At 40.1% G+C, this 23,385-nt stretch overlaps 1 protein-coding gene across 5 annotated transcripts in view; it reads left to right on the top strand.

Annotated features, from left to right (window-relative positions):
- LOC134530713 (uncharacterized) overlaps positions 1-23,385 on the top strand; it is a 451,350-nt gene that overhangs the window by 181,572 nt on the left and 246,393 nt on the right. For all 5 annotated transcript variants that reach the window (XM_063365820.1, XM_063365818.1, XM_063365816.1 and 2 more), the window contains exon 2: positions 13,040-13,411. In XM_063365820.1, coding sequence (XP_063221890.1) covers positions 13,040-13,411 — 372 coding nt within the window. The remainder of the gene's footprint in view (positions 1-13,039; positions 13,412-23,385) is intronic.

The following is a 23,385-nucleotide window of genomic DNA, read 5'->3' as shown; positions in this document are numbered from 1 at the left end:
TATCCTTGCAGCATGGCGGGGTGAAACCTGAGCAGTACGCCACCACATGCCAGCCGAGTTCTCTGTACCGTCCGCAACATACCAGAGAGATGCCACGCATGCGTAAACAGGATACCGCGATGAAGGAACTGGATAGTTTCGCAACCGGCCGACTGCCCTTACTGGCGACAGGCAATAAGTGCTGTGTCCTTTTCCTGAGTGATTCCTGACGCGCCAACTCGCGGATACACTATTTAAATCAATTATTCGTAGCTCTGTGAAGCGTAGATGCTGTGATAATGGGTTAAGCAATGACGGACGAACTAATTTCTCTAAGTGCCGACAGCCATTGACAGGCGACAGGCGACCTGCAGCTATAGTTTCTCCGGAGTAAGGCCCTTGTCTCAGCTCGCGGATAATTAACGTAATTAAAACATTTAATGCCCACACATGCGCTACAACACATGTCACTTAGATTTAGAATACAAAATTGTATTAAGTTTCAGCTGGCTGGCAGCTGGGGGGAAACGACTAAGTCGCCCCCAAAAAACCAGTGCCCCTAAACACCACAAGCGGACACAACCGTCCAAGCGCCCAACCCCCGCATGGTAGACTCTTTCTACTCTGACCAACTCTTCTTCCTGAACCATCCTTCTGTTCCTGTAACCAACCTGCTCGTAATTAATGCATGAAATTTTGCATCCCGCATGAAAGTGCCCAGGGTTTTCCCTCTGTCTATGGAGGTTTTACCTGGGCCCAACTTATCTAGTTATAGTCTAGTATTAAGAAGGGGAGTTAGTCATGGCGCCAATCGCAGCCATGGCTGGCCAATCCCCGAACAAGCACACGATGCATGCTCCCTTGTCTGCATGGCTTAAACCCAGCATGAATAGGCGTAAAGGCTTCGGCCTGGGACGCACCTAGAGTCTTCCCTAACCCAGACCCTCCCAAACAAAATACACTTAGTTTTAGTTAGGTTAGGGGAAAAAAAAAAAAACAAAAAAAAACCAGGATACATCCTTAGTGGGACATCCGTAGTGGGACACTTTTTCGTGCGTGCAGCCAGCGTTCATCGATTTATTAGACGTTGTCACGTCAAAATTTTTCTCCAATAAGGCACGGAAGTCGTTGTACTGTGAAAGAAATGGTTTATAGCGGATCATTGAAGGAAGTCACAGGAAAAAGAATAAACGAAGGTACATAGTGTAAGCGCGTAAATAAACGGAAAGTATATAAGCATTGGATCGTTCGTAAAATATATTAAAGAAAAAGTTTTCAAAAACAAGAAATAAAAAATTATAGAAAAAAAGAATGCTATGGTGAATAGAAACAAAATGCTAAGAGAAATGGAATAATAAAAGGATGATGATAGAAAATTGCTGTTAAATGTTTTAATGATTAGGCAAAAGGCAAGATTAACTTGATGACCTATCGAAATAAAGAAAATAATATTTCATCTAGTGAATAAAATAAAAATTGTAGGAAGAAATTTGAAATCAAAAAAGTTGAACTGCAGACTATGAAAAAATTAAAACACGGACAAATGTGGAATAAACGTAGAACGGTGACTGATTTTCTTAGATGGCAAAGTTATTAAATCATTAAGAAAATATTTATCTGATTATTTTACGATGGATGATAATATTTCATCGATTCCCTACATTTCGTCAGTAGTTTAAACATGAGGTTTTTAAGATTTAATAGTGATATGGTGAAATCGGAAAATACAGCTGTTATGAAAGACTGGAGACCATGCAAAAGAAAATTCGATAATTCTCCTCAAATTTTTTTTAAATGCAGTTCAAATTAAATTTTAAAAAATTATACTGTGCCAAAAAGTTTTAAATGGACACTATTCATACTGCGTGAATGAGACTTTGCAATAATTACTTTGTAGCCTGCTACCCTGTGCTGGGGCGAACAACCCACGTCCGTCCCTACCAGGACAGCCAGTTACAATCATTTTGTTTGAACCCAGCTGACTTTAACTTCACCATGGCTAGTCGCGTAAACACGGTAGAGACGCAAAACTAAAATTAAACACTTGATTATGTGTTGAGTAGATTATTGCAGGTTTCATAAATTTATTCTGACACATAAAAAAAAGGATAAATTATAATACACGGAATAAAATACATAAAAAAGACATAAAAATTACAATCCTTACGTTACGCCCGGCCGTAGCGACCACGTTACCTACAACACCAAGGCCGTGCCTTCGCATAAGTCTAAGTTCGAACCTGTGGGACAGAGGGGGGGGGGGGGGGGAAGTCCACACCAAAGCTTGCACACCGTCCCAAACCAACTTCTTCTTCCACCAATAACAAATTAAAGTTTTACTTACAGTAATTCTCGCCGTGTAGTAGAAATTTACCAAAACTGTAGCGCCTCCGGATACCCGGGGTGTACACTCGTCGTAGGTGACACATGTAGCACAGTCAAATGGCAGCGGTCTTCGCACTTCGGGACGAGGTGCATTAAAACTCACGACTCACGAGAAGTTTAAGATTGCTTACGGTAAATACGTTGCCGTTCCTTCCAAAATTATAAAAAAAATCAGCTGATGCAGGCAGCGGCAGTGACGGCACCGCGTAGCACTCTCCACGGCTAACAGCTAACAACGACCGTGTGGTTCACGTCCCTACTCCCGTGCACGTAGCTACACCGACACCCCATATTCACAGCTGTTCCGTCGTCGGTCAAAGCCCACCAGCCACTCTCGTCGCCAGAGTCCAAACAGTCTCTCCCTCCATACGTCACACACCCGTGACGTCATCCACCTTCCTCCGCTAACTCCCCCTCTTTCATACGTGGACAAGTCCATTCAACAGAGGTAAATGGCCGCACGGAAAACCAAAGTCTTTGATTAATTTTTACTGAGAATTTTGAAGTCTTAAATAAAAATAAATATGAAAGCATTAACTAAAAAATTACGTAAACATTAAAATTAAACATAGTTAAACATTAAACATAATAACATGAGACACCAGAAGTGTCTTAACTTACAGGGATGGTTTTATTTTAAAGAAAATGTTTTTAATGATTCCTAAACGTAATGGCAATTCATGCAAAGTAAAAGTAAAAAAAAAACATTTATGACATGGAGCTCGGCGTCCTCGGTTCGAACCCGACGAGTGCAAAAAAAAATAAAAATGGCGACCGATCCAACCCTCACAGTGGCTGCTGGCATACTGACCCCCACCACATGTTTCATAGCATATATATCATCCGGCAGTATGACGTCATGTACGCCATCTTTAAATTAGGACGCCATCTTGAAAATCTTTATTTATTATTCGATTTTAATGAAAAAAATTCAAAAATTCATCAAAAAATTAACTTATTTGAATTCTGTTTGATTATATCGATGTACGTCCTTGGTTCGATTCCCGGCGAGAGTAAACGGTCGATCCTTCCTCCATGAAAGCTACCTAGACTGATCTACCACCAACAATACCAAGGTATATATCGTCAACTGGTATGACGTCATGTCCTCCATCTTGTCTTCATCCACCATCTTGTTTTCGTCTGCTAGAATGTGCCGATACCATGTTAGTATAATTATCTGATCACCATACTTTTGTCCTCAACTGTTGACATTGAACATTGACCTTGAAATTTGACCTTGACCATGAACTTTGACCTTGACCTTGAACTTTGACCTTGACCTTGAAATTTGACCTTGGCCTTGAAATTTGACTTTGTCCTTGTCGACCATCATGGATTCGACATTTTATGTTCAGTACATGCTACCAGGAGCTACCACCTGCTGGAGTACACCATCTTGTGTGTGTACTCGTATTATAGAGTACATTTCCATCTGGATAATATTATTCTAACCCGCTACAGTGCAGTAATCATTTATTACCGAGGTGCCTCCGCCATCTTGAAATTCGGCCGCGATCTTGAAATCATGTAATAATGTAGCTAGAAAAGCGGGAAAAAATCCAAAATTCATTAAATGAATTGGCAATAAATATACTGATTGATTCGATCCGCTCCAGTCCTCGGTTCGATACTCTATCGATGCAATAATGTTTAATTTTATGGAAAAAATAATAATTTCAATAAACCATGTTCAAAATACTTAATGAGACTTTAAATCCTCTACTACCATCATCCTATCAGACATCAAGACCATCATATTGAAAATTCGTAATTAAAATGCTAGAGATTCGGGAAAAAGTTCAAAATTCATTAAATAAATTTGTAATCTATATACTGATTGATTGGATCGACTAAGGTCCTTGGTTCAATCCCTGGCCGATACTAAACAACTTTAATTTTAAAAAAGTACCAGAAAAGTGTAAGGTTCGAGAAATAAAACACCACAAATTCTTTTACAAACATAATATTTATTACACAATTTCTATCCTACTACAGAATCACTTGCGAAAGCCAGCAATCTTATAAACATTTAGCCCTGCATAGACATGCAACGACTACTTCTTAGCTCCAACAGCTCCAAACACTCCAAATGGCTCCAACAGCTCCAAATGGCTCCAAATGCTCCAAACGGCCTCCAAATGTCTCCTGCAGCTCCAAATGCTCCAAATGGCTCCAACAGCTCCAAATGCTCCAAATGACTCCAAAAGGCTCCAAATGCTTCAAAAGGCTCCAAATGCTTCAACAGCCTCCAAATGCTTCTAAAGGCTCCAATTGCTCCAACAGCTCCATCTTCAATTGGTTCCAACTGATTCCAATTACTTTTCTTATCGAACTTGGCATGATTACTAACATGTCTTTATTAGTAGGTATACATTTTGACTGTCAGTGGTAACGTATTTTGCACCTTTAAGTTATAAGTGTTATTTAGAAATCAGATTTCGATAAATGGTAGATACCATTTAGAAAGAAAATATATTAATTTATCTTCAAGTTTATACACATACATTTAATTTAAGCCATTATTGTATGTAGCCAGCTTCCCTCAGTTCTTTGAGTATGAAGGATATTTCTTTAATGTTTGAATAGTTTCCTGCACAAAGCGATCCATGTAGAAGTCTTAGCCGGTCAACCAATATGTTAGGATCTTCCCATGAGGCATAATCAAACTCTTCTACCACCATCATCCTTGCATGTTTATAATAAATATTATTATCTCTGGTGTCTATAGTTTTAACACCAACCACAAGGTCACTTTCGTCATCGTGCCAGTGATTATCACAAGCTTGATAAGGATAATTTATTTTATTACGACGTTTCCATCGTTTTGGTCTCAAGCCACCATCACAGTCTTCGCTCTTGCATGCTTTTGGTGCTTCAGCACTGTACTCAATCATGTCAGCCTTAGATGTGTCAGCACAGTCTTCGTTCATGCCAGCTTCTGATGTGTCACCACAGTCTTCAATCATGTCAGCATCACTATATTCACCCTTGAAAATAGCTTCTGATGTGTCACCACAGTCTTCAATCATGTCAGCATCACTATATTCGCCCTTGAAAATAAATACCTGTTTTGGCAAAAGTGTTTTTGGAATCAATCGAAAACTATTTGAATATAAACAACTATTTCGAAAAAAAAATTATGTGAGCAAATCTTTCAGTACTCGCTAGTGATGTGTAAACATCTAACCTCGGTAACGAAAAATTTATGTGTTCTCATGTTGCAAATAAACTTATAATATGCGTTATTGCGTTTCTTGCGTAGTTTATAAACCCGGCCTTAGAAAAATCACATGACAATGAGTCGCTCTGCGCAATGCCGAGCGTGACAACTATACACTTTTCAAGTAAGTACTTTCTCCAACCACCGCTAAAATTCGCTGCCTGAATTGTAACTTTGTTTGCCACCATCACTCGTAGATGGCAGCACGGAACACCATGAAACAGAAGGAAGTTTTAAATTATTTAAAATGGGACGGTTAAAGCGAAAAAGACTTGAAAAAACAGTAAATCCTGTTTTGGACTTTTGAACACAAATTTTATTAAAATACAACATATCTTGTTAAAATGAACTAAACAGTTAATACTTTATAGATTCTGCACACGTTAGATGACTATAATTATAACCAAAAATTAAAGGATATTTGTGTTATTATTAAGTTTTATTTTTAATACCTATGCGAATTAATGTACATTCATTTCCTAATGAACGTAAATAATTTAATTTAATTTGAAGTAAAAATAAAGGATATAGGCTTGCTTTGTATGAAATCATCTATCCAATGGATTTAGCTATGTATTTAATAATATTATAGCAATAAGATACGCAAACAAATGTATTCTTATATCTTTGCTTAGAAAGCAATTTTTAAAATATTGGTCCGTCACAGTTCCGTTCCTAGAATTCTGTTATATTTTCACGAAATTACTCCTACCAAATCCCGTTTACCCAGAGCAAAGATGTTAACACATTAAAACAAAGTTTGTAATGTCAAGCAGTGCTTCACTATTAATAAGCTTTTAATAAAAAAAAACCTTCTTCGAAATGATAGTGTTTAGCGCTCTCTTATCTCATACAATTTTTTTTTTTACTGTCCAATGGAATGGATATTTTGTTCCATTTGATCGAGGTTAGTTAACCAATGAACAAAAACACCTTTCTTGTTTCAACTGCCTTAGGACGCGTCGTTTCTGAGTATCACGCTTGTAAATTCTTCAGCCGCGATAACACTACGCCTGGGATGCACGCAGAGGCAACCTCCTTGTGACCCAGTCAGGGAAGATTGCCTGGGTTTTCTTCATTAAGCAATTGATCTGAGCCACCAGTATGCAGGGTGGAGAAACGCACACAAATTGAACACCGTCAGGAATAAACAGTCATTACAGTAAAAAGTCATTCTTTAAGTTTGTTTATTTGATGTAAATCAGGATTCACGTTAATTTTGTGCCCTTATTGGTACAGACGAATAAAGTCTACTACATGTGAACGAACTATTCTCACATGACCTTCGAAACGATAGCTACTTTGCTGCATTAGCACTCACGTTAGATCAGCAGCTGTCTTGGCTTGCTTTAGTTTGTTACCCATGTACTCATATAAGCTCTTCGTGTACAAAACATTGCCCACTTCCAGGCGTTTCATCATTGCCGCTGAAACATTTTCTTGCGTGGTTCGTCGAACCGATTCAACCTAAGCAGTTGCATATAGGTTTTTTTTTGTACACATGGTGACAAAGCCTTTAATAACAATTATATAGTTGAGTATTAGATGGCGAAAATATCCCATGCAATAAGAGGATAACACCACCTAAAATTTTGATAAAAGAGAAGGAATTTTTAGTAATGGTTTTTTAATAAAGTGAAGCACTGCTTAGCATAAACACTCTTCTCACAACAGTAGCTTGATTTCAAACAGTTAAAGATATTTGGCATAAATCTATGTTTCTAAATTCGATTGTCAATTTTGAATATAACGCACAGGAACTTAGATAAGCAGTAAGTGGTTTATATAAACTTATTTTCAATTTACACAAAGTATTTATGTCACTAATTATTTCTGAAAAAATAATTCTGGACAGTCGATTTATTTCTATACAATAACACATAAATTTAACTCTTTTACGCAACTGGTCTTCTAAAGTTACAAAGTGTTTTTTTTTTTCATCATAGGCTCAGTAATACGATAAATACTACTAATAAAAGAAGTTTTAACAGCACATCAGGTTTTAATTAAACAATTTATTCAATTAAGTAGGCATTTATTTTTCAAATGTGAGCTTAACAAGCCGAAGGATAAAAAACGGATGATACAAGGAGTGTTATAAATAGTATAATCTCTGTTGCTGATTAGCGTGGGATGCGTTGTAATTTATTTTTGATGCAGTGGCTTTAAATAACGGCCAGCACACCCTGCAACAAGGTCAATTGACTATAAAATGATATATATTTACATATCCACAGCCTCTCAATATTTACGGAGTGTTTTTGGAATCTGAAAACCTACACACATTACTGCTCTAACGTTTGCTTAGGATAAGGTTTTACTCATATTTGACATATATTTATAATCAAAGTCATTATATATGTATATTTAATTATATAAGTATATATAATAAACTTAATTTAAAAAAATAAATAATTTAAACTTATTTAAAATAAATAATTTTCTTCTTCAGCATTAAAACTTTTAAAATTTAAACATTCCAGTTGTCTGATAACGTAATTGAATCAGCAGATTAAGTAAATTTATGGTCTTATAACTTAATGTAATATTAAAAAAAAAATTCGTATTTTGAGATGCTTAATATTGGTGAAACGTTTTGGTTGATTCACGCTGGGCAACGAAAAAATTCCTCTTAAATTTGCGTGTTACTTATTCAAAATTTTTTTGACAGCAGTGTTAAGTGTTTCTGAGCGAAGTGGCTCAACGGCAACACGTCAGACTCGCAGCAATGGTTTGTCTTATCAAAAATTGTTTGAGAAAACAGTTTTATATTAAAATTATATGATTTACAAATATTTTAAACGGATTTGATAGTGTACTTACAAAGGGAGTTATGAATCTTTTTAAAAATAATAACCATTATTTTTTCAACCCCTTGCAGGAATGGTTCGTCTAACCAAAAATTGTAACAGACAAAAGTTTTAGATACAATTTTAAGATTAATACAAAATTCACACGAATTCAATGTTGTTCCTATGAAGAGAGTTATGTTTTTTTTTTATCCTTCAACTCATGTTTTTTCAACCCCTTGCAGTAATGGTTTATCGTATCAAAAACTTATTCAGACAAAATATTTTGCTATTCCTCCTAAGAGTTATAACACGTTCAAACGGATGTGATATTTTACACATTATGGGTGTTACAGCGATTTTTCGGTTTTTAAAAAAAACCTTCTCATTTATACCCGTTTGGTCGGATATTGCCAATTAGCGAACTCGACCGAGATCTTCTACTACTAGATTTTATGTATCAATTTGAAAGTTATTTTTTGAAAAAATTGCGACAGTTTTTGTATCCACAAAATGTGATACATCTTTATATATATATATATATATATATATATATATATATATATAAAACTTCTTCACTGGTCTGTTTGTCTGATGATAGCCGAAGCATTACTTCTCACAATCAATCTAGCTATGTTAGTCATACATTATAGATATCTAGCGGGCATATCACATCTCAGTCTGGGTACTGAGAGGTTCTACCCCACGGAGTTGTCTTCAACTTCGTCGTCAGCTAAATGCAAGGAAAGACGACGAGAATGACTGCCGCGGCTGTGCGATCTTGTCGCTCGCGGTGTGGCCACACTGTCGCTTGCGGCACGCTAAGCTATTTACGCTCGCGAACAGCTCGCTCGCCCGTCTGAACGGGACCTAGACCCAGCAAGCCTGCGCGTAGGAGACCAGTCTGCGACCGTCTCACGTGGCGGCAGGCGTACCTAACAAAGCATGGGCTAAGTGGAACTTTTTGATAACCGGCTCATATTCGGCATTGTTACTTCACCTACGAACTTTAAAAAAAAATGTCAGATCAGCTCTGTCATCAACCAGGCCGTATTTTTTTTGGTGACAATTTCGGTATCGTATCAATGATATACAAATAGAATGGAACAAAATAACTATATGATAAAAAAAATTAAATTAAAGGTCTGCGTCTCAGGATTGCAAGCTTTCAACTTCTTCTTAATCTATTTCTACTTCTTCTTCCTCATATAACGCTGAAACTGACTTTGTTAGCCCAGTCATTACACGTTTATTTTATTTGTTGTCTAGAACTATTGGTATTGTTGAATATAAACAGTGTGTTTTGTACTCATTTCTAGATTTTCAACAATTTTGACTTGTAATAATCTGTATACAAAATGTTAATATGTTGAAATGGTACGAAATGTGTTAAGATATATGACTTTAGGCTATAAATCAGTCTGTTTTAACGTAGAAATGAACACCAGAATTGCTCTTTTCATATATAAGCCGTCCACTCGCTAGGGCGAAAAATAAGAGGTTTGGGCCGCAGCTCCTTTTTCCCCCTCCCCCCAGCTCTTTACTTTACTACGTCCCGATGACATCAGTGAGGTATGATAATACGTGAAACATTAAGGCTAAGGACACATTTATGCATTCGTGTATTTATATTAAATGTACCTACACTTTTTTCTAGCAGAGTAATTGCCATGGACTCGAGGACAAAATTTAGAGTGCTTAATTTACTAACACAAATACAGCATTTCAGAAATATCATTCACCTCTCTTTTTCCAGCCTAAACTATTTATAAAAACATATGCTAAATCAACATAAGGATCTGAGTTGTAGAACGTTTATTTTAATTATTTCTAGGTTTTATTTTATGAAGCGAAGTACAGAAATATAAACAAACAAATTTCTTAGATAACATAAAAACAATTAAAAAGAATGCAAATTAACTTTAAAAAATTTCCGTTTGATGCAAAGTAAAGAAAAATAATACTATCAAATAAAAGTAAAATCACGCATACTTGACATATAAGTTACTTAAAAGAGATAACGATACATTGTTTTACATACAGCTGGTCTCAATTTATTTTTTCGCGAAAAATAAATGACCCTATTTTATTGTTGTGATAGTGAATTTTATTATTGTTTTTTGCGTATAGTAATACTCATGTTGTATGTACTATTATTATAATGATATGTAAAACATTATTTTATGAAAAAATCTTAGTTCACACATAAATATTAATAGGCTATTTCAGATTAGCAAATGATAGATTTTTGTAGGGACAGGGTTGTCGAGTGTTTAGAACACTCGCCTCCCAAAAAGGCGGGATCAAACCCGGATTTGCGCAATTTGGGAACGTGGCGGACGTTGCCGTGCCCTCGGCATTGCTCCTGTCCTCCCCTCCTCCCACACCACCTATTCATTCCGTCGCTGCTCCACACCCCATCTCCAGGCTGGTCGGAGCGACACAGGAGCAGCCGGCTCCTGTGCCCGCACATGCAGATCCTGCGTGAAGACCGAGGCACACGTGACCGCACCGCGTGACTCCCGTGTGTGGGGGAAGTACCGCCTTACCACAGCGACACCGCACCAGCACCGCCACGTGCCCGACGAAGTTTCAATCTTTACAAATTTCCACTTTCAAATTGTTTTTTTTTTAAATATCAACCTTAAATAAGTAATACCCGCATATTATTATGAGGATAAATACCAATAATATTAAAATAAACGTAGAAAATTTTTATCTAAGAGATAAGAAAGTGTCCAGTGCATCTTCTTGTTCTAGAGCGAGAGCTACCATCCCTGATTCACTATTTGTAAACATTTTAAACCTTTTGTCCCCGTTAGCTTCTGGACGAACACTGAACTGCAGTCGTGAGGCAGATCAGACACGAGTAGTGTGTAATAGTATGTCCTGAAACAGGCTTCAGGCTGTGGTGCCTGGTGCCGGTCCGCCATCTTGGATTGTGACGTCACGGCGGCCATCTTGGATGGGTCTGACCTTGACCTTTAACCTTCAAATTAGCCAAAATTAGCCAAAATTTAGCCAAAATATGCCCAAAATTACTCAAAATTCGCCAAAATGTCCATTTTTTTGGGAAAAAAATCCCACCAAAAAATCTCAAAAAATTCCACAATTCAAAAATTAGGATTTCAAAAAACCTCAAAAGTCATTTTGCCTTAGAAACCATGAAAATTCCTAAAACTGGCTTCAGAATCCATGTCTACAGCCTCCGATAAGACATTCGTTTTGCCTTAGAAACCACGAAATTCCTAAAAGAGGCTTAAGCATCCTTGTCTACAGCCTCCGATAAGACTCTTAGGATTATGACGTCACCGTTGAAATTTCCGTTACGGTCGCCATCTTGAAAATCTGTAATTTTTATGTTAGAAAATCGGAAAAAATTTAAAAAAAATTAAGTAATCGAATTAAATAATAAAAATCTTAAAAACCACTGTTTCACTTATCGTTACGGTCGCCATCTTGGATTATATAAATGTTGCATGTTTCGTTATGCCTGCCATCTTGGTTGAGTACTATGTCATCGTTACACTTTATGTTACGTCCGTCATATTGGATCCTATTAATGTTGCATGTTTCGTTACGTCCGCCATCTTGAAAATCATTATTTATTATCCGATTTTAATGAAAAAAGTTCAAAATTCATCAAAAAATTAACTTATTAGAATTCTTTTTGTCTAGATCGATTCCCGTCCTTGCTTCGAAACCGTTAAGAGCAAACAGCCGATCCTTCCTCCACGTAAGCCACCTACAGACTGACCTACCACCAATACCAAGGTATATATAACGTCAACTGGCATGATGTCATGTCCTCCATCTTGTATTCGTCCGCTGGAGACCGTCATCTTGTTTTCGTCTGCTAGAGTGTGCTGGCGACATGTTAGTATAATTTTCTGTTCACCGTACCTTTAACCTCGACTGTTGGCATTGAACTTTGACATTGACCTTTAACTTTGACCTTGACCTTGAAATTTGTACTTGACCTTGAAATTCGACCTTGACCTTGAAATTTGACATTGGCCTTGACGTCCATCACGGATCCGACATTTTGTGTTCAGTACATGCTACCAGGAGCTACCACCTGCTAGAGGACATTGCCACCATCTTGTTTTCGAAATTGCAACGGTGACGTCATAATCCTAATAGTCTTATCGGAGGCTGTAGACAAGAATGCTTAAGCCTCTTTTAGGAATTCCGTGGTTTTTAAGGCAAAACGAATGTCTTATCGGAGGCTGTAGACATGGATTCTTAAGCCAGTTTTAGGAATTTTCGTGGTTTCTAAGGCAAAACGACTTTTGAGGTTTTTCGAAATTCTAATTTTTGAATTGTGGAATTTTTTGAGATTTTTTGGCGGGATTTTTTCCCAAAAAATTGAAATTTTTGGCGAATTTTGAGTAACTTTGGGCATATTTTGGCTAAATTTTGGCTAATTTAAAGGTTAAAGGTCAAGGTCAAGATCAAAGGTCAAGGTCCAATCCAAGATGGCGGACCGGCACCAGGCACCACAGCCTGAAGCTTGTTTCAGGACATACTATTACACACTACTGACACGGACCAGTCGACAGTCGACAGTCGGCTCGCGGTGCGGGACACGGCCTGGAGGCTCGAGGCGGGGAACCACGTGTCCAGACTGTGACTGACGCGGCTGTGGCGTTGCCCCCCACAGGGTCGCGGGGCGGGCTCGCGGTGCGGATCAACAACCTGCTGGTGCCGCCCACCGTGCGCACCAACTCGGACAAGCCGGTCATCCTCGACTGCGACTACACGCTGAAGCAGGGCGAGGACGGCCTGGTGGTCAAGTGGTTCTTCAACAACACCCCGGCGCCCGTCTACCAGTGGATCCCGGGCCAGCGGCCCCAGGAGCTGGGCATCTTGAAGGGCCGGCTGAACCTCAACTACGAGGCGTCCGACAACCACGTGACCAAGCACCGCGCCCTCTACATCGTCAACCCCACCACGGACCTCACGGGCGAGTACAAGTGCTTCGTGTCCACGTTCAACGACGAGGACTTCATGACCAAGAAGATGGTCGTCTTCGGTGAGTTGTACCAGTTCATTTTACTAAGCATACTAAACATGACAGATCATCTTGGTTTCAAGAGTTTTCATTTTATTATTTTATATTTACTTTCCACGTAGTTAAACTAACCATCCTTTTTGGGTGGCTGAACACTCAGAAAATGAAAAGGTTATATGTAGTGCATATTTTTTTTGCAGAATTAGTTGCCAAAATTACATTTTAACGTCTTTGTGCAGTATGGATAAGGAGAATTAAATATAATATTTAACTGTAACATTTTTAGGTTTGAAACTAATTTCACTGGCTGCTATGTTAAATGCAGAAAAAAATATTTGATTTTAACTGGTTTTTTTAAATCATCAGAATCCGTATGATTCTTAAAAGACTAATAGTACAGCTTTTTAGTTCAAAAAATATAAAGGTATGGCCCCTTCCAGCAGAAATAATTATATTTGGCATGCATGTAGCCTATATATATGTGTGCTATAATGTAGAAGTAGAAACACGTCGGGAACTGTATTCTTCCCCCCTTCCCTTCACTATTGGGTCCCCAAACGTGATTTTTTCAATATTTAATGAAAATGGTTAAAGCTACAATAAAATTTCCCAGAACCAATATGTTCTACATTAAATTATCTAAAGAATAGTTCTTGGATGTATGTTGATAGGATTTATGGTTTTCAAAATATGACTGCATTTGTTCCAATTAAAGTCGATGGTTCCGTGGTTTTTTGCTGTTAATCATACAAATTATGCCCGATGGATACCAGTGCACATTCGCGATATGGAATTATTACCCATTGTTGCTCCTGAAGTGCACCCTGCATTCTGTTCTGGAAAATACACTGTCACTAGAACCAATGCGCGTATTTTCTCTATTGCACTCGAACAGGGCCATGAACAGGAGAACAAATTAGTGAAGAGCACAGGAGGAGCAGTAGGATTAACAGAAGATGCAGCTGCGTTGAGGTGCTGGATGATTGCTGGGCCTGAGATAACTTCCATACTGCGAGAATACGAGATATCACACGAAATTTCTCTTGAAAATAAGGGAAACATTGAAAAAGACGACCACGAAGAATCAGAGAGCCACCAAAAAAGATTTCAGAAAAATGTAAAAGCTCTTGTCTCTACAATCTTGGAGATGGATAACTCACTGTTGGATGATGAATTACAATCTGTAGATACTCACATAATTGTTGGAGAAGTTGCTGAAGAACGTATGCGATCATTAACAAGTCTTGGAAATACCCAATACACTGAATTTGTGGAGCACCGAATAATTTTAAGGGATGTTTCTATATTCAATCCTATCAAGAGAAACAATGTCAACATATTTGGTGGTATAGTCTTGTAAGTCAAAACAGACCACAAAACTTTCAATGGCAAAAAGTGAAGCTGCCATATTTTCCAAACTATATAAGTAGTATGTAAATGGGCATACTAGATCAGGGTTCAGGGTGTGGATTGTGATTGTCGGTCCGCCATCTTGGATTGTGACGTCGCGGCGGCCATTTTTGACTCAAAATTCCTCAAAATTCCTCAAAATTGACTCAAAATGACTCAAAATTTCCCGTTTTCGAGGGAAAAATTCCCGATCCGAGGGAAAATTAGGATTTCGAAAAACCACAAAAGTCGTTTTGCATTAAAAACCACGAAATTCCTAATAGAGGCTTAAGCATCCTTAACTCAAGCCTCAGTTAAGCCTCTATCAGGATGTGACCTCGACCTTTGACCTTGACCTTGACCTTGACGGCCATTTTGGATCCGCCATATTGAAAATCCGTAATTTTAATGCTAGAGATTCGGGAAAAAAAATTAAAAATCAAAAAAATTAACTAATCGAATTAAATAATAAAAAATCCTTAAAACCACCGTTGCACTTTTTCGTGACGGCCGCCATCTTGTCTTCGTTGCTGGACGGTGTCCGCCATCTTGGATTGTGACGTCACGGTGGCCATCTTGGATTGTGACGTCACGGCGGCCATCTTGGATAAGCGTAACATGATACTTTTTCGTGCGTGCAGCCGCCGTAACGGGACACAGCATAACGGGACACAGCGTAACGGGACACAGCGTAACGGGACACAGCGTAACGGGACACAGCGTAACGGGACACAGCGTAACGGGACACAGCGTAACGGGACACAGCGTAACGGGACACAGCGTAACGGGACATAAAGTAACGGGACAAGTAGATCACGGCGTCCATCTTGAATCCGCCATTTTGTATGACGTCAATGTGTGTTCTCGAAAATTCCGGTGATGTGTTTTCCGCCATTTTGAATTATGACGTCACCGTTGCAATTTTCGTTACGGCCGCTATCTTTAACTTTTTTTATTTATTATCCGATTTTAACGAATTTTTTTTTAAATTTATAAAAAAATTCACTTAATATAAATTTAATAAATTATTTATAAAAAAATTACATAAACGACACGGAGTTCGGAGTCCTCGGTTCGAACCCGACAGAGGCAAAAATAAATAAAAATGGCGACCGATCCAACCCTCACAGTGGACACAGGCAGACTGACCCCCACCACTTATGTCAATGCACATATACCATCAGGTAGTATGACATCATGTCCGCCATCTTGAAATTCGGACGCCATCTTGAAAATCTTTATTTATTATCCGATTTTAATGAAAAAAATTCCAAAATTCATCAAAAAATTAACGTATTTGAATTCTGTTTGATTATATCGATGCACGTCCTTGGTTCGATTCCCGACGAGAGTAAACAGTCGATCCTTCCTCCATGAAAGCTACCTAGACTGATCTACCACCACCAATACCAAAGTATATACCGTCAACTGGTATGACATCATGTCTGCCATCTTGTCTTCATCCGCTGGAGACCACCATCTTATTTTCGTATGCTAGAGTGTGCCGATACCATGTAGTATAATTATCTGGTCACCACACCTTTGACCTTGACCTTGAAATTTGACCTTGACCTTGAAATTTGACCTTGACCTTGAAATTTGACCTTGACCTTGAAATTTAACCTTGACCTTGAAATTTGACCTTGACCTTGAAATTTGACCTTGACCTTTAAATTTGACTTTGACCTTGAAATTTTACTTTGTCCTTGTCGACCATCATGGACCCGACATTTAATGTTCAGTACATGCTACCAGGAGCGACCAACTGCTGGAGTACGTCATCTTGTGTGTGTACTCATATTATAGAGTACATTTACATCTGGTTAATTTTATTTTAACCTGCTACAGTGCAGTAATCATTTATTACCGAGGTGCCCCCCGCCATCTTGAAATTCGGACGCCATCTTGAAATCATGTAATAATGTAGCTAGAAAAGCGGGAAAAAATCCAAAATTCATCAAAAAAATCACTCATTAACTTACAAATCGAATCGATGGATCCCTGTCCACGGTTCGATTCTTGACCAGAGACAGTTGTAACTAATTATTAAATAAATGTTAGGTTCTGTTTTCCATTACCTTTCGCGGAGTTTATTAATCATTCACTCTACGAAAATCAACTCAAGTCAATATACCGGACCAACGAATTAAATCAGTGCCGATTAGCCTATTATGAAAGTCTAATTTTTCAATAATCTGAATAACATATAAGCCGTTCATGTACAAAGCCACACATATAGATCAATTGCCTTCAGTCCATGAGACCGAGTCATGTCATTATCAGACGTATAGGCTAATCATTTCAGGACCACATGACCTTCGTAATCCATCGTGACATTTTTATACATTCTAAAGGACCAAGTAACCTTGTAAAATATTTTAGTAACACCAAGAGGTGATAAACAAGTAAATATTCAATCACTACATTTTGTACTACGCGCAATCAACAAAAAAGGAAGCACCAACAACGAAAAGACAGCACCACCAACGAAAAGGCAGCACATTTGGAAGCACCGACAACGAAAAGGCAGCACATTTGGAAGCACCGTCATCGAAAAGGCAGCACATTTGGAAGCACCGACAACGTAAAGGCAGCACATTTGGAAGCACCGACAACGAAAAGGCAGCACATTTGGAAGCACCGACAACGAAAAGGCAGCACATTTGGAAGCACCGACAACGAAAAGGCAGCACATTTGGAAGCACCGACAACGAAAAGGCAGCACATTTGGAAGCACCGACAACGAAAAGGCAGCACATTTGGAAGCACCGACAACGAAAAGGCAGCACATTTAGAAGCACCGGCAACGAAAAGGCAGCACATTTGGAAGCACCGACAACGAAAAGACAGCACATTTGGAAGCACCGTCATCGAAAAGGCAGCACATTTGGAAGCACCGACAACGAAAAGGCAGCACATTTGGAAGCACCGACAACGAAAAGGCAGCCCATTTGGAAGCACCGACAACGAAAAGGCAGCACATTTGGAAGCACCGACAACGAAAAGGCAGCACATTTGGAAGCACCGACAACGAAATGGCAGCACATTTGGAAGCACCGACAACGAAAAGGCATCACATTTGGAAGCACCGACAACGAAACGGCAGCACTTTTGGAAGCACCGACAACGAAAAGGCAGCACATTTGGAAGCACCGACAACGAAACGGCAGCACATTTGGAAGCACCGACAACGAAACGGCAGCACATTTGGAAGCACCGACAACGAAACGGCAGCACATTTGGAAGCACCGACAACGAAACGGCAGCACATTTGGAAGCACCGACAACGAAACGGCAGCACATTTGGAAGCACCGACAACGAAACGGCAGCACATTTGGAAGCACCGACAACGAAAAGGCAGCACATTTGGAAGCACCGACAACGAAAAGGCAGCACATTTGGAAGCACCGACAACGAAAAGGCAGCACATTTGGAAGCACCGACAACGAAAAGGCAGCACATTTGGAAGCACCGACAACGAAACGGCAGCACATTTGGAAGCACCGGCAACGAAAAGGCAGCACATTTGGAAGCACCGACAACGAAAAGGCAGCGCATTTGGAAGCACCGACAACGAAAAGGCAGCACCATCATAAAAAAGCCGCACATTTGTCATTGGCTCCAATATTCATTGGCTCCAATATTCATTGGCTCCATTATTCATTGATTCCATCAGTCTATTGATTCCATCAGTCTAGTGACTCCATCTGTCATTGGCTCCTACAGTCATTGGCTCCTACAGTCATTGGCTCCAACAACTGTCTTTTGTCTCACCAACTCCAAATATATATATTTGGCTAGAATTCTACGAGTCTAAGAGACTATGAGACCACATGGCTACGAGTCTAAAATGATCTAGCTGGTTACGAGTTATACATGGCTTGCGAGGCTACAGAGCTACGAAGTTTCTAGTACACAGGTTTACATGACTGCGAGGATACAGGACTACAAGTCTGCAAGAGTACTTGACTACGAAGGTACTCGTCTACATGACTCCAGTTACCGCATCTGTCTTCGACGGAATTTTCTCTTTTGCTCCAACTGCTCCATCAGCATTATGTTATAAGATTACAAGGCCTCTTGCTTACGTAGCTTCAAGTCTACAAGCCTCCAATGCATCATGACTGCGAGACTACGATCAATGATGTTACGAGTCTACGCGATTGCGAGTCTTCTAGGTTACATGATCGCGAGGCTATAGGACTACGAAGCTTCTAGAACGCATGGTTACGAGACTGCGAGGCTACAATTCTACGAGGTCCCAAGACATCCAGGCTACGCGACTACGAGCCATGAGGTTACGAGACTACGTGACTACGAATCTTCAAGTTTACGAGACTGCGAGGCTACAGAGCTACGAAGCCTCTAGTGCACAGGTTTACGTGACTGCGAGGATACAGGACTACGCGACTTCGAGCCATAAGGTTACGAGATTACGTGACTACGAATCTTCATGTTTACGAGACTGCGAGGCTACAGAGCTACGAAGCCTCTAGAAAACGAGTTTACGTGACTGCGTGGATACAGGAATACAAGTCTGCATGAGTTCTTGACTACGAAGCTACTCGTCTACAAGGCTCCAATTGACACATCTGTCTTCGATGGAATTTTCTCTTTTGCTACATCTACACCATCAGCATTATGTTATAAGATTACAAAGCTACTTGCTTACGTAGCTTCAAGTCTACGAGGCTCCAATACATCATGACTACGAGACTACGAGCCATGAGGTTACGAGACTATGCGATTGCAAGTCTTCAAGGTTACGTCATCGCGAGGCTATAGGACTACGAAGCTTCCAGAACGCATGGTTACGAGAATGCATGACTAATTGGCCGCATGGCTACGAAACTTTATGTCTCTAACTGACTACAATAGCACTATTCAGTGGTGAGAGTTAATTTATTTCATGCAAAGGTACTTGCTGCAAGCAGTTCCACTTTTCAACATCAGATGACGCCACGTTTTGCTTGCAGGTAAAATAATATTTATTTATTTTATGCGGGATGCGGGTTGTTCACTATCGATCGCATAAGAAGAATGGCATCGATAGTCTTCAAGGAGAAGGAAGTTCGTCCTTCCTGCTAGTGCTTCTCAGATTTCTCACGGTCCGCCATCTTGGATTGTGACGTCACGGCTGCCATCTTAGATGGGTGTGGCTTTGACCTTTGACCGAAACCGCAGGAATGATCGCAAGCACACGGATTAACCATCAAAATATATATAAGAATTATCAGGAGCACACGGAGAAAACCATCATAATATTGGCAAGAATAATCAGGAGCACACGGAGAAAAACGACACATGTTTTCTTTGATATCATAAAATTACAGAAAAAAAATATTTAGAAATAAAAAAAATTAATAAAAAAATTTAAAATAAAAACAAAAATACATAAATAGATTCTGCTAGCTTGTAAACTTATCATTGCTGAGCAAAGATAGAGTTCTAGTACAAGCCAGAATTTTATGTATTTTTTGTTTTTATTTTTAATTTTTTTATTAATTTTTTTTATTTCTAAATATTTTTTTTCTGTAATTTTATGATATCAAAGAAAACATGTGTCGTTTTTCTCCGTGTGCTCCTGATTATTCTTGCCAATATTATGATGGTTTTCTCCGTGTGCTCCTGATAATTCTTATATATATTTTGATGGTTAATCCGTGTGCTTGCGATCATTCCTGCGGTTTCGGTCAAAGGTCAAAGCCACACCCATCTAAGATGGCAGCCGTGACGTCACAATCAAAGATGGCGGACCGTGAGAAATCTGAGAAGCACTAGCAGGACAGACGAACTTCCTTCTCCTTGAAGACTATCGATGCCATTCTTCTTATGCGATCGATAGTGAACAACCCGCATCCCGCATAAAATAAATAAATATTATTTTACCTGCAAGCAAAACGTGGCGTCATCTGATGTTGAAAAGTGGAACTGCTTGCAGCAAGTACCTTTGCATGAAATAAATTAACTCTCACCACTGAATAGTGCTATTGTAGTCAGTTAGAGACATAAAGTTTCGTAGCCATGCGGCCAATTAGTCATGCATTCTCGTAACCATGCGTTCTGGAAGCTTCGTAGTCCTATAGCCTCGCGATGACGTAACCTTGAAGACTTGCAATCGCATAGTCTCGTAAGCTCATGGCTCGTAGTCTCGTAGTCATGATGTATTGGAGCCTCGTAGACTTGAAGCTACGTAAGCAAGTAGCTTTGTAATCTTATAACATAATGCTGATGGTGTAGATGTAGCAAAAGAGAAAATTCCATCGAAGACAGATGTGTCAATTGGAGCCTTGTAGACGAGTAGCTTCGTAGTCAAGAACTCATGCAGACTTGTATTCCTGTATCCACGCAGTCACGTAAACTCGTTTTCTAGAGGCTTCGTAGCTCTGTAGCCTCGCAGTCTCGTAAACATGAAGATTCGTAGTCACGTAATCTCGTAACCTTATGGCTCGAAGTCGCGTAGTCCTGTATCCTCGCAGTCACGTAAACCTGTGTACTAGAGGCTTCGTAGCTCTGAAGCCTCGCAGTCTCGTAAACTTGAAGATTCGTAGTCACGTAGTCTCGTAACCTCATGGCTCGTAGTCGCGTAGCCTGGATGTCTTGGGACCTCGTAGAATTGTAGCCTCGCAGTCTCGTAACCATGCGTTCTAGAAGCTTCGTAGTCATATAGCCTCGCGATCATGTAACCTAGAAGACTCGCAATCGCGTAGACTCGTAACCTCATTGATCGTAGTCTCGCAGTCATGATGCATTGGAGGCTTGTAGACTTGAAGCTACGTAAGCAAGAGGCCTTGTAATCTTATAACATAATGCTGATGGAGCAGTTGGAGCAAAAGAGAAAATTCCGTCGAAGACAGATGCGGTAACTGGAGTCATGTAGACGAGTACCTTCGTAGTCAAGTACTCTTGCAGACTTGTAGTCCTGTATCCTCGCAGTCATGTAAACCTGTGTACTAGAAACTTCGTAGCTCTGTAGCCTCGCAAGCCATGTATAACTCGTAACCAGCTAGATCATTTTAGACTCGTAGCCATGTGGTCTCATAGTCTCTTAGACTCGTAGAATTCTAGCCAAATATATATATTTGGAGTTGGTGAGACAAAAGACAGTTGTTGGAGCCAATGACTGTAGGAGCCAATGACTGTAGGAGCCAATGACAGATGGAGTCACTAGACTGATGGAATCAATAGACTGATGGAATCAATGAATAATGGAGCCAATGAATATTGGAGCCAATGAATATTGGAGCCAATGACAAATGTGCGGCCTTTTTGATGATGGTGCTGCCTTTTCGTTGTCGGTGCTTCCAAATGTGCTGCCTTTTCGTTGCCGGTGCTTCCAAATGTGCTGCCGTTTCGTTGTCGGTGCTTCCAAATGTGCTGCCTTTTCGTTGTCGGTGCTTCCAAATGTGCTGCCTTTTCGTTGTCGGTGCTTCCAAATGTGCTGCCTTTTCGTTGTCGGTGCTTCCAAATGTGCTGCCTTTTCGTTGTCGGTGCTTCCAAATGTGCTGCCGTTTCGTTGTCGGTGCTTCCAAATGTGCTGCCGTTTCGTTGTCGGTGCTTCCAAATGTGCTGCCGTTTCGTTGTCGGTGCTTCCAAATGTGCTGCAGTTTCGTTGTCGGTGCTTCCAAATGTGCTGCCGTTTCGTTGTCGGTGCTTCCAAATGTGCTGCCTTTTCGTTGTCGGTGCTTCCAAATGTGCTGCCGTTTCGTTGTCGGTGCTTCCAAATGTGCTGCCTTTTCGTTGTCGGTGCTTCCAAATGTGCTGCCATTTCGTTGTCGGTGCTTCCAAATGTGCTGCCTTTTCGTTGTCGGTGCTTCCAAATGTGCTGCCTTTTCGTTGTCGGTGCTTCCAAATGTGCTGCCTTTTCGTTGTCGGTGCTTCCAAATGTGCTGCCTTTTCGATGACGGTGCTTCCAAATAAGCTGCCTTTTCGTTGTCGGTGCTTCCAAATGTGCTGCCTTTTCGTTGCCGGTGCTTCCAAATGTGCTGCCTTTTCGTTGCCGGTGCTTCCAAATGTGCTGCCTTTTCGTTGCCGGTGCTTCCAAATGTGCTGCCTTTTCGTTGTCGGTGCTTCCAAATGTGCTGCCTTTTCGTTGTCGGTGCTTCCAAATGTGCTGCCTTTTCGTTGTCGGTGCTTCCAAATGTGCTGCCTTTTCGTTGTCGGTGCTTCCAAATGTGCTGCCTTTTCGTTGTCGGTGCTTCCAAATGTGCTGCCGTTTCGTTGTCGGTGCTTCCAAATGTGCTGCCGTTTCGTTGTCGGTGCTTCCAAATGTGCTGCCGTTTCGTTGTCGGTGCTTCCAAATGTGCTGCCGTTTCGTTGTCGGTGCTTCCAAATGTGCTGCCGTTTCGTTGTCGGTGCTTCCAAATGTGCTGCCGTTTCGTTGTCGGTGCTTCCAAATGTGCTGCCGTTTCGTTGTCGGTGCTTCCAAATGTGCTGCCGTTTCGTTGTCGGTGCTTCCAAATGTGCTGCCGTTTCGTTGTCGGTGCTTCCAAATGTGCTGCCGTTTCGTTGTCGGTGCTTCCAAATGTGCTGCCTTTTCGTTGTCGGTGCTTCCAAATGTGCTGCCGTTTCGTTGTCGGTGCTTCCAAATGTGCTGCCTTTTCGT

This window comes from Bacillus rossius, chromosome 3 (assembly GCF_032445375.1).
Source record: "Bacillus rossius redtenbacheri isolate Brsri chromosome 3, Brsri_v3, whole genome shotgun sequence".
NCBI classification, from domain to species: Eukaryota; Metazoa; Arthropoda; class Insecta; order Phasmatodea; family Bacillidae; genus Bacillus; species Bacillus rossius.
Note: the sequence above shows the minus strand (reverse complement) of the source record. Positions and strands in the feature narration are given on the sequence as shown.